At 37.9% G+C, this 12,424-nt stretch overlaps 2 protein-coding genes across 7 annotated transcripts in view; one reads left to right on the forward strand and one right to left on the reverse strand.

The window, feature by feature from the left end:
• Positions 1 to 6: 6 nt before the first annotated feature.
• Positions 7 to 6,929, reverse strand: AP-1sigma (AP-1 complex subunit sigma-2). 4 transcript variants are annotated; one of them, XR_002685896.2, is made up of 7 exons: positions 6,786 to 6,929; positions 5,909 to 5,961; positions 4,935 to 5,046; positions 4,059 to 4,181; positions 3,644 to 3,781; positions 2,793 to 2,941; positions 497 to 515 (listed from the first exon to the last, which is right to left on the reverse strand). XR_002685896.2 is itself a non-coding variant. In XM_022849552.2 (6 exons), the coding sequence occupies exons 1-6, from the start codon at positions 6,786 to 6,788 to the stop codon at positions 471 to 473; spliced, it is 474 nt and encodes a 157-aa protein (XP_022705287.1). In that variant the 5' UTR covers positions 6,789 to 6,929; the 3' UTR covers positions 7 to 470. The 4 variants fall into 4 exon arrangements, 2 of the variants coding, with proteins under 2 accessions (XP_022705287.1, XP_022705288.1); XR_002685895.2 differs by lacking the exon at positions 497 to 515 and adding an exon at positions 1,547 to 2,001; XM_022849552.2 differs by lacking the exon at positions 2,793 to 2,941 and having other exon boundaries at positions 7 to 515.
• Positions 6,930 to 7,485: 556 nt separating this feature from the next.
• LOC111269734 (uncharacterized) overlaps positions 7,486 to 12,424 on the forward strand; it is a 34,237-nt gene continuing 29,298 nt past the window's right edge. For all 3 annotated transcript variants that reach the window (XM_086972216.1, XM_086972217.1, XM_086972218.1), the window contains exon 1: positions 7,486 to 12,424. In XM_086972216.1, the coding sequence (XP_086828342.1) occupies positions 12,235 to 12,424 (190 nt within the window). In that variant the 5' untranslated portion in view covers positions 7,486 to 12,234.

Raw genomic sequence — 12,424 nt, forward strand, 5'->3', positions numbered from 1 at the left:
TATATATTTACGTTACCTGTAACTTTTATAACTTTTACGTGAATTAGGTAATAAACAATGTATTGAGATATAGTTTTTTAGGAACAACATTTGTAATTAAATAGTACTGTTGAATGTCAACGGTTGAGCTAAATTTAGCCGAATTCAATGTGACACGAGAGGTATTTACTGTGCCTTTAACTTCACAACTGAAAAGATGCAGTGTATTTAATCTGCAGATAATAAACTCTTAGCTAACTCTACCCTTATACGATGATTCGTAGTTAGGCATAAAATATATCAAACAAAAACTGGATCCGGGCTCTGTGACTAAGATGAGACAGGTATTTGAGGAGACATTTTGTCCCGGGTCATCAGGGTGCAGGCTTTTCCAGAGGTAAGTCGAGAATCTTGGATTGAAGGATATGGGAGAACCCGGGATAGGGCGTCAACTCTTTCCCTAGACCCATCGAACACATTCTGGACTCCATTTAGCCGAGACCATGATCGTCGAACAGACCCGCCGGAGTTTCCTCCTAGAAGAGAGGTATCAATAAATAATACACAACGACGACAGACGACATAACAAAATTGGGAATGTCTCTAGTAGCATTCCACATCTTTTCAGTCAGTTTTAGAGCTGAGACGGAGATAGTGGAGACCAATAATGTGCATTTTAATTGGGATGCGCAAAAGAGAATCGCCAAAAAAGCCAATAAATTGAATTTACACGATACAAAGACAAAATTGAAGGACGGGTGTGCTTATGTATGACGTAAGGGGAGTTCGAGCATTTAGTAACGCCTGACGACAAAGATGAGAGACCATCAGATTCACATCAAAGTACGTGAATATTTTTTTACAGAAGCCCAAAGGACTTATTAGATGATAAATTAGGTGCTGTAGATGAGCTAAGTACAACTCTCTGTAGATGCAACTGCTATCGCAACATATGTTACTAAAACTAGTTACTATATGTCGCCAATTAATTTGAAGTTCTAGATAGTAAAACTGGGAAAAAGCTATTGGTGCATTCTTTAGATTAAATCGTAGTATGCAAGTACACATGTAAGGTCGGGCGTTTCTATTCGCTTGTTTCTGATCTCAGTAAATACAATATTCCTTAATATATTTAACGTGAGTAGGTTGTCAACACATGACACTACACACAGGCGAACGTCTTACCGGTTTGTATATATTAGAGTCGTTTTTGAACCGATTTGAACACAAAAAAGAAATTACATATGATCGTATGGAGATCCATTTGTGTATTTTCTAATGAGCACACGTTTGAGACAACGCTGACAGACACATCAGATACGCACAACCAGACGAAACGCGAAAAAGACGGAGAGAGTACAGCCAATAGCGGTAGAAACAGAGAAAATGGACAGACTCAATGGGTGGGTAATAGACTGGAAATAAAGGGAGGTGCGAAAGGATGACGCAAAATTCCAGGGATCAATAACGAGACCAATGCGCGACATAACTAATGTATCGTGACGCTTTAAAAATACAACGAACATTTTATGAAAATAAGATCTGGAAATAAATAAAATGCCTTAAATGTTTTTCATCGCGCTGTTTCTTATTACTTTATTTGTGATATTGTAATGGATGTTAGAAAACAGGCGGTGAGTTAATATGTGGATCGCGATCACGAGCAAAAATGGGTGGCGTGTTTCGATAGTTTGCGCTTACTGTCATGTTTCTCTTTTGTCAAATCATATATGTATATCTATATGTATAAATTGGCTATCTTTCAGCTTGTGTTCTCATATATATATGTATAATATGTATTTGAGGAGGATTGCTTGACCAGACAGAAGACTGGATGCATCAAAAGGTTGGTTTGGCGCAACGAGCTGCGCCAGGATCGCGCGCGGGGTGGTTGTTGCTCGAGGCGGTAGATGGATTTAGCAGAAGTTGCTGTTGTTGTGGTGTGGAGGTGGTAGGGTCGTGTATCAGCAGAAAAGTCACCAGATGATCTCAATCCTGGATACCCTGCTCCACTTGTTCGTCCTGGAGGGGGATGAGGTTATCCGATATTATTAACAACAAAAATGGAAAACTCAAATAATATTAACATAAAAGAAACAACAGCATGAAATGAAAGAATAAGGAATAACTGAAAATGTAGGTGCACAGAGCCGACGCGGTTTTCTTAGAGAAATTGATGACTCAAGAGTCAAAGCAATATAAAAATAAACCTGTTGATTAAAAGATGACTCTATTTAGCTTCAATGACATTACAAAAATAAGCGCCGAGTGGGCAAACCTATCATCAGATGTCGTAAATGCTAACCAAGAACCCCTGTGAGTAAGGCACCATATATACATATGATGATCTACTATATCGTACATGCTATGTCGGCCAAATACCTGCCAAAACAAAATAAATGAACAATTAATCAACAAAAATTCAGAATAAACCAAGGTAGAAATTATTCCGTTGTTAAACATTTAGCCTTTTATGGAAGCTGTCACCTTAAGCGTCAGCACGGTCAGTTGTCAGCTCATACCGCAACTTCCTTCACCACAATGACAACACACACAAACCGTATCTTCATACGCTTTCGCTAGCTCATGCTATTATACTATAGCCATTTGCATGCTACAGACGATCGTCTTAGTTTGCTACACTGATCCATGGTATCGGTATCCTTTGCGACGTACAATGTATGTAGATACCGCCGGCCACCAACCATGCACGAAATTGTCAGTCCATAGATTGTTTTCATTCTAAAAAGAAGAGGAAAGCACCGCAAATCACGAAGCAAATGAGCAGACATGAGCTCCACAAGGGAACAGACCATCTTTAGCAGTAGAAGCGTGCCACGACGGCAGGCGGTGTACCACATTTACGTGCACTTGGTAACCTTCACAATCACCACCTCTTTTCCTCAACGATCAGACAGCAGCAGCCCCCGCATTTTTATCCAGATTCTTTATCATCCATGTTCTAACAATAACAGGTGGAAATACAAAACATTTGGAGAGCATGATTATATCATCGCCGTCAACTGATTAGCTAGTTTAGTAACTATTCGCCAGCATCACTAATAGTAACCGGTTTCTATTTGATTCAATAGAAACTCCATTCAACTGTCTGCATAAAAAGCAAAATGGTGGTCGTGGTATTTTTTGTACTTCGGGCTTTCATAGTACATATTTCACAAAAATAACCACATTAGCCAGGCTTCCCTTTGAGGTTTCTCGAAATCACAATCTAGCACATATAAATATGTAAGGCTGTAAGGATAGGCCCAATTTCACTGCACAGGTGGCATCTTCAACGAACATCCGTACCATCAAATAACTGAACTTAGAAATGTGCAGTACTTCTACACCAACTTAGATGCCGCGGTATTCATAATCATATCTAATAAATTACTGTAAAAATATGCTTTGTTAACATAGCATTACTGAAGGAGCCTAATTTGGCGCCTTTGAACCTCTAAATCTTTTAACTTAGTAATATATGCCCAGAATGTTAGAATAATTAAAACAGCACCAGCTTACGAACCTTATTTTTCCATTATACAGGTGAAAATTGTTTCCAGGACGGAAGGCATTTCAAAGACTTCGAACTTGTTTCCCATAAATTACCAAATTTAAGCAGCTCTGAGCTGCTCCCTAATAAAGGTATAACAATTAAACATACCTCTTGAAGAAGATCCTGAGCTGCAATAGCTTTTAGCACAGTTTTTTTCGACGTTTCCTGGACCTCTCCACCAAGTAAGAGCTCGTCTAAGATAAAATATGCTTTTTCGAAATTGAATATGATGTCCAGCTCACATACCTATAAAATTAATTAAACACACCCCTAAGATCATGTTTTGGAAATTTGTAAATTTTAAAATATTCTCACTATGATACACTTGCAAATAACACAATAATAAGCATGATAAATTAGCTCAATGATAGCCAACACAGGGCCCGCAGACATACTCGTTTTACGTAATCATTACTACTTGGAATACTTAAATAAAAAGAGTCTTCTCTTTCTGTAGCAGGCTTTTGCTATGTATGTCATATAAAATAAGTAAGTTGAGGACGGTTAAAATGTAACCACTTACTGAACCAAAATATTTATCGAGAAGTTCTACATATCGATGGATGATTTCAAGCGTCAGCAGTTCGTTATCCGACTGCTCGATTGCGCAACAGAAGTATAATGACGCGTAGCGCTTGTACACCACCTACGGTGAGACATGCAAAAAAATACAGTTGTTTGAAGGTAAAATCAAATCAAGCTGCCTGTACACGTACAGGTTTTCGAAATTCAATTCAAAGAAGGCACTTCAAATGGTAAAGTGGTACATCCCCGTTATGTAATGAAACAAATTCAAATTAAACATGTAATGATGTAATCACCTTCTAACAATCATATTTATCATTGCGCTTCATCGGCACAGCGCGTAAATTAATTAGTCTTAATGCTGAATTCATGTTATAAATTGTAGTAATAAAATATAAACTAGATAATTGGTAAGCCTGAATTAAAATTCAACCGTAGCAGTGTACCCGCTACAGGGCGTAAAATCAAAATTGCCTTTTTCAGAATTACGCAAGGATGTACTGGGCAATATTAGCCCGTCGTATCCGATAATCACGTAACACTTTAAGAATTACAGGGAAAAGCTATTACGTTTCCGTATTACATTGGTTTTTGTGTGGCGGCCAATCTAATATATTTAAAAAATGGCATATAACGTTAACATAACGTATTCTTTTTAAATTGCAAAAATACTTACAAAAAAAAAAACAGTTCTTTTTATTATGAATAGGATCAGGTCAGTTTGTCATATTGACTCGCGCTAACACTTAGATGCTTGTGGTCGAATGTGCTCTTGAACCAACATCATTCACATTCAAATTGATGTCAAAAAATCACAATTACAATCAAATTGATGTCAAAAAACGTGTTTACACCTGGTTAAATCTGAGCTTACCTTAAGATCTCTCCATTCAAGGAATGAGCACATTTTAGGCTTTCTCGTAAGTATTGTAGTGACAAGCTCACGGGTTATCTTTTTTTTTGCCTTATCTGAATGGGCCGAATACCTGAACAGATTGTCAGAAATGTAACGAACCCAAAATACAAAAATCGAAGATGTAAGCAAAAAAGAACATGTATAGTCTCAACTGTGTATAGATCGGATGACCAGATATGTCATTATTACGTTCGTCATGACTCCTACTGAATAATAATTTTGCTAAAAGCATAGTATATATCAGTGTGTCAATTTTAAAAAATCTTATCTAAATACGTAGTAATAATAAGACATAAGTTAATTGCAGATCTTATTACATGTTTATTTACAGGCTCGTACACGGAAAGTCTTCTAACTTATATATTCTTATCGATGAAGGAGCTTTGCTTCCTACGATTACACTTAGACAATTCTCTTTTATTTGGTTGATTAGTAAATTTATTACTCAGTGCCTATGTTATTGGTACTGCGCAAGTCCTCTTTTTTTGATTATCATATATAGATAAATTAAAACTTTCTCATTAGTTAACTACATCGAATGATATGTAAGCTCGGGTTCGGTTTTAGCACTTGGTTGTAACTTACAAATTGAAAATGCACAATTTTAACAAGGTTTTTATAATGTATTTGTTGAATAGATTCAGTGTTTTCAAAAAGTCACGCAATCCTAAGGGAAATGAGTTGACGTTTGACAGTAAGCTTTCGTTAAATATTCTTCCTTTTGTTTTCTTGTAGACTGACATTTATAGTTAATTATTCTTGTTTTAAAATACACGGTCTTATCAAAATAGTATATACAGAATAATAAAGGAAGAAATATATGATAGATTTCTCTCGAAGCCGTCAAGCGTTGTCTAATCACCCGTAGGGCTGCGTAACTTTGTGAAAGACCGTTTTAGATCACGTCTGAAAATACGATCGTCGCTACTTGCCATTTCTGTAACCGGAGCTTTCCTTGTCGGCTGAAGAGGAGCATGAATTGCATCTGAAATTGTAAGGATAATCTTGAAACATTTTGTTTTTATCAACAATCGTTTCAGTCAAAGAGCATGTTTAAATTATAACTAAGACATGGAAACGTGGCACTCTGTTTGCCGCCTTAAAAGAATTGTGGAAATCAAATTTAGATTTAATAGATGTATATAGATGCACATTTAGAAATTTCTTGACTAGAGAGATTTAATAAATGTGTGCAGGTAAAAGGCAAATGCGTGATCGCGATAACAATTATTTTTAACTTTTCTTAAAATTACTGTAGAGGAGCAGGAAAGACAGACACCAGGAGTAAATATTCTTGTCTCGCGTCTAATTTTTCGTTACTAAAGGACACGAGCGCGACATTCTACCACAGTATAACTGAATGCCTTTTCCACAATATTTTGAAACTAAAGGTGCGTTTTCGACGTGAACAACAGCTTTATCGACTTTTCTAAATACTAACAATAATGATAACAAGCAGTGCCTTTTACAACAGGTACAATGGCAACTGTTACTACTGAATATAAGTACCACAAAAGAGAAAAAGGCTTCGCTTTTGTTGAGCGTCCTTTGAAAGTACTAAATTTTTACATATAAAAATAACACGCTTGTTTTTGCACTAGCGTTCTAACGTGGGAAATTCCGTATTTTCCTATCGTCAGGCTCCTAAAAGGTCGTAAGCTATCAATTTAAATGAGTATAACAACAAGTCGGCTGATCACCCATCATGATAGGCGCCATGGCATGTTCAAAGATTGTCACATTTGGGGCAATGCTTGTCTATTTCAAGCAGTCTCGCAAGCTGTGCTGTAGCTTTTTGTATTGACGTACCATTTTAATATCTTTGAAACGGGAACACACACTGCTGGCAAACGTTGATCAGTTTTTTGTCTCTGACAGCCAGATGTACGGAACTTATTGTTTATTTTCGGAAAGTTGTTTTGGTATTTGTCAACTGCCTTTGGGTAAATTTCACCCAGAAACGAAGCCGAACAATAGAAGGTTTGATAGAAGTATATCTATGCCAGAAAATTCGCAAAGGCTACCGCAAAAACCTTGATTAATTATATAATGACGAAGAATCCTAATACAAAAACTTCGTTCTTTTTTTGTTTGACTTGTAGCTGCACTATTTGTGTAATATCCTTTGGCTTTGCTTGTACAGCATTGCTTTAAGCGCATGGACAAAGCATCTTATTGGATCTAATCGAATTTGTAGTGCGATTTTTAGCGACCACAACCTTTGTATTTGTTGTATTTTTAAAGTGATAAAAACTTCATGTACACAGTTTGAATTTCATTGCATAATAAATCATAACCTATAAGTGATGTATATTAAGGTATTTCTAATGCACAGATTATCTGAAAATATATTACACTTTAAATACACCTCCATTGTTTCTTCACACTTATTGCATGAAGAAAGCTCAAGCGAATACTGTTAAGACCAACATAATAAGATGACAAATAAATATATGCTTGATTATAACTGTAATGAAGACAAGGACTCATCTAACGATGAATTTCAGCTTGTTTGCTTTTTTATTCTCACCAAGAATGATCCAAGACTCAAAGCAATACCTTGTATTGTTTTTATATAGATATTTTGCAAAGATTTCATATATGTTGGCTTGCAGAAAAAGTTTCCCCCTTTTTTATTCTCTATCAGCGTGCTGTAACAGGCAGTGCAATTTCAACCCGACAAAACCCTTCAAAGATGGATTTTCTAGGCGGAAAAAAAAAGCAGTTTTGATGCTTTCTGTACTAATCACTTTGTTGGAACTAAACGCTGCCGAAACAGTTTGCGAATTCGCCATGTGCATGATGGGGAGGCTATCGCTAAAAAAACTGCTGAAGAGTGATTTACCAAGTTTGAAAACGCTATTCCCCTTTTTGGCTGAATACGATCATATACAGACACTTTTGAAGAAATATGGCTAACAAACAGATGAACTGCTCGAAAACATGAGCTGCAGCCACATGACTGTCGCTAACTGCCCCAAATGCATTGGGCTATATAGAAGCTCGAAGTTTAGGTATCTTATGAACTTCCTGAATTCGACAAGGAATTACGGCTTAACATTAATTATCTCAGTATTTCGATTGGTATCGAATGTCACACGGCCAAAATGACGGACTTTCGAAAATAATTATCACCAAGGATCAGAAGTGGTGCCTGTACATTTATATTAATCGGGATCGTTATTCCAAAAGAGGAGTCAAGAACATTGTGCTCTGCATTTGGTGACCCTGCGGAGGTCTGATTCCTTTGCAGTTGCTTCCTACGAACTACAGTTGACCGGCACGTTCATTTGCCCCAGGTACATATAGTCAACCAAGCTCCTCAAAAGAAAAGGCCTGAAAAACGAGGTCAAGTTATTCTGCTCCATTAAAATGCGAGGTCAAACACGGCAAACATCGTCAAACGAGTCGTCCTGGATTTCTAATAGAAGCTTTCGTTGCACCCTCCATATTCTCCGAATGTTGCGCCGACGGATCTTCACCTATCTCGTTTACTAAGCAATTATATTCGCAGCCTTACCTTCGGTTCAGCAACCTAAAATATGGTTGGGAAACTTCTTTGAGACAAAGCCCGTAATCCGCGAAAGGACATAGATCAGTTGATCGAAAGATGAGACCAAGTCGTGAACAATTAAACGGTATACATAATGTAGTATCTAGCTGTCACAGAAATAAAAAAAAAAGTATGGTCTTTTCTAGCTAGAAAAACGCGGGAACTTTCTTTCCAAAGTCATAGATAAAAAAACAGCGAAACCCATGTAATACTTGTAAATCTCTTGGGACTTTACGATATGCGGCAACTTGCGTGCAAAGGTGAAAGCTTTTTAAAAATAATGTATGCCGATATACCGGAAAATTTCGGAAACGGCATGATTCATTAGTTAGTCATTCGTTAGTTTTTTAGCATGAATCAACATCTTTGAAAATTGTTATACGGGTAAAGGAATCAGATGTTTATAATGTAGGGGTACCTCAGTTAGCTAAACGTTAAAAACGGATGCTAAGTCATTGGTTTGAGTTCGCCTATTTGCATATTTAGTTGTATACAGCATGTGTCAATAAAGTCAAAATATTCATAGTATAACATGTACCGTGGCATTGACTCACTAAGTTTCCATCAACGACTAAAAACAATCGTTTTTTTTGTTTGTCTGTACGTAGGACCTTTACGACTTTAGTTTATCTTCCTAATCAATGAGAAATATTCTCGTATCAACATGAATTTGCTACATGTAAATCGTAAGAGCTTAATATACTAATCAACCTGCAGCAACAGATCGACTGTATATTTTAAGATGTATGCTAATATTTCAGAGTGTTAAGCCCCTTAGACTTTTTGAAAGGTATGGTAGATGTATTGTGGAATTAGTTAGATAGTTGTTGCGAAACACCTAATGGTGTTATAAACCATACGGTTGAATGTGACGCAACAGACATTTGCTAAGCGAAAGGTGTTCCTTAAGACAGTGAAAACACTATTGCGACCGGTTTATCCAGCTTCAATCCAATTTTTCAGGTTTTTATCATCTATAAACTATAGACACACACGTCACAGTGTCATTATTATTAAGATACACAACAAAAGGCGAGTGAACAAACTTGACCTTTAACGAATTATATATACTAATATATGGCGTACATGGTCATCTATCTCTGTCAGTCAGTATACAAAAGCCAAGTTTATTTCCTATCTTCACTAGGTCCAACTTGTCTCGATAAGCGACTATTAATACCACTGTTATCTACGTCCAATGCTTTAAGGAAATTGGTCAATATTTATATAGTCGCTATTAAAATAAATCGTGTTGAGGCGATGACATATTATTTGACATTTACAAAAACGTCTCTACATATGTTTATTTTTTAGTTGTATACCATTAAAATTGGCTCTATCTATCTGTTTTTCGTTTTGTGTATGTGTCTCTCCAACCCGAACTTACCCCATAGAGTGATTGAACTGGGCTAAGCTTGTTCTGGATCGCTAGAATTTTACCCGGGGTTAAGCTGTGCATAAAATTGAGTCGACTGGATGAGTAATTTTTCCGGGAGGGGATTTTTTTTTTCATGGAATGCGACACCACTTAGTGCAAGCAGACCTTTTCTGAAGATTCGCTTGACAACAATTGATAAGTTCTCGAATATCGACAAATTGGTCGTTCTTTCAAGTTCTACAAAATATGTATACCTAAAATTCTTCGCTTTCGTACAATTGAGAGAAAAATTATGATTTTGGTTGAAGCAATTCGAACTCATGAAATACGAATTATATGCTTGACATATGAATCATATTCTTCGGCTAAATTCATACTGTTTCCGGGTTAATTTTCATTATCTAAGGGGGAATAATGATAACGGGTCACAAAATGAATGAAATAAGATTACGGTAATTGTATAGTTATACCAGGGCAGGACAACTGCTTTCGTGGTAGCTTCGTGGGTAACGGTGTGGTCTGGGTTCGGACCCGGCCATAGACACACGGCTCGTTTCATGCTAGGGGCCAGCTGTCTGAGGAAACGCCTAACAGCGGCACCGGGCGTAAACTCGAAGTACACCAGATAGCATAATTAATAAATACAAAGAGGTCTCAAGTTGGACATAACGCGAATCAAATATGAGGACACGTTGGCGTGATTTGGAGAAGTTAACTCATTGTAGAAGGTGATAAACGTTACTAATAGGGTCACAATACACCAATTAGAGTTAATGTAACGGGATGCCTGCAAGAAGTATTGCAGTGGCCACTGCAACTGAAACGTAGCTTATGCTAGGTTAAGTGTGACCTATATGAAATTTTTTTCTGTTAGAAGAAGCTGATATATAATAGCAAAAGGGTTAGGCCGAGAAGAGTAATGTTGATTCGTAATCAAGTTAAACTTTATTGGTTCAGTAGTAACAATAATTTATTAAAATAATATAACTAGCATAACGCAAAAAAGGCACGGAAAAAAGCCCGCGGGTCCACCTAGTTTTTAGAAAACTCCTATTGGCTGCCCTATCTCGCAAAATAATACTTGTATCTATGCTGTTCGACACAACCGACACAATCTGGTAAGGTGGACAAATGTTACTTTGTCACGGCTATAAAAAAGCGATGCGTCTATTTTTCAAAAAGGGGAGATACAACGTAACTGTGGGTACGTCTCTTAGTTAGTAATTGGCCTACAAGTGACTGGTAGGCCGATGAGACTCAGTAGAATGGCCTCCGCGGTTTCCAAATTTGGTTACAATGTACTTATTCTTTAAAGGTCCTGGAATGTTTGCCGGCCGAAGTCTGTCGACGAGAGAAGGGTACCTTTTGGATGTATGTGAACAGATTGATAGTCACAACAAGGTAAACACCAACGTACGCCTACGTATTGAGAGCACATGAAAAGCAGGCGTGAATAATAGAGGTGGTCTCTTTGACACTTACAGGACTAAGTAGTCTGAATTGAAAGGACATAATTATAAGATAGTAAATGCTGTTAATCAGCAAAAGAATAACAATAACATCATTACTTGCTGACGTTTGTCGCATATAAATAACCATTCACGGTTTTTCGCTTATACGGGAGGAATGAGAAGACGTTTGAATGCTTTGTATGTACTAAACCAGTACTGCTGGACATGCTAGTGGTCCAGCTAAAATTCAGCATGTATATAATGCGCGTTTGAAGAACCGCGAAATCGGCTATTTTCGTTAACCTCATTATAGCGGCTAGAACCTTACACAGAGTTCGATTGGTTCAAGCTTACATGCTGGAGAAGCCTGACACCCATTTCCGGGAGCGTACCCAGCAAAGAGGAAACATAGATTGCGGTCGATGTCCTGAGAAAGGGCATCTCAACGCGCAGAGACCGTGGATAAAAGTTGGGGTTGACAAGACCACCTGACTGGCAGGCTCTAGTTGTCTCGGAACGGTGGAACTTGAAGGCCATGCTAAGCACATTTTAACCCGTATGGCCGCGATTAAAATTCCACCATCAGTACATCTATCGTGGCGCATCAACTAGTTAGTTCTTGAGGAGGTAATTGCCGGAGCTAATTCAAGTCTTGCGGAAAGAGTGGGGGATTAGTGAGTTTGCCCTTAACAAAGGCAGGCTTTTTGCGACGCATGCCGAACTGCGAGAAGAGTCACAAATATATGTCATTCTCTGCTCCGTTGATTAGAGATCTGCAAATCTTTTTCTGGAAAATGAGAATCAACCCTATTGGACGAAACGATCAGCCGCTATCACTGCGGAAATTGTAACGGTACCAAGACGTACTTCGGACCAATGGTACATCTGAATGCCTGGGCCTGTTCCCGTGAGTTAGCGAAGGATAGCCCCGATCGCGCTGAAAGGCAGCCGTTGTGCTACCTGTTGGTTGGCTTAGAAACGCCGCCGCAGGGAAAGGGCTTGAGGAACAACGTATCGCTACTGGGCGTTAAAAGATATCGACCGCGGAAAAACGATATCCTTCCAG

Source organism: Varroa jacobsoni, unplaced genomic scaffold (assembly GCF_002532875.2).
Source record: "Varroa jacobsoni isolate VJ856 unplaced genomic scaffold, vjacob_1.0 scaffold_1409, whole genome shotgun sequence".
NCBI classification, from domain to species: domain Eukaryota; kingdom Metazoa; phylum Arthropoda; class Arachnida; order Mesostigmata; family Varroidae; genus Varroa; species Varroa jacobsoni.

Excerpts from the sequence above, each read along its gene's own strand:
- AP-1sigma (XM_022849552.2), bottom strand. Across the intron at positions 5,047-5,908 it reads AAGCTCCGGTTACAGAAATG|GTATTCGGCCCATTCAGATA; the intron begins GCAAGTAGCGAC and ends CAATCTGTTCAG. Across the intron at positions 516-3,643 it reads CTCAGGATCTTCTTCAAGAG|GAGGAAACTCCGGCGGGTCT; the intron begins GTATGTTTAATT and ends CCTCTCTTCTAG.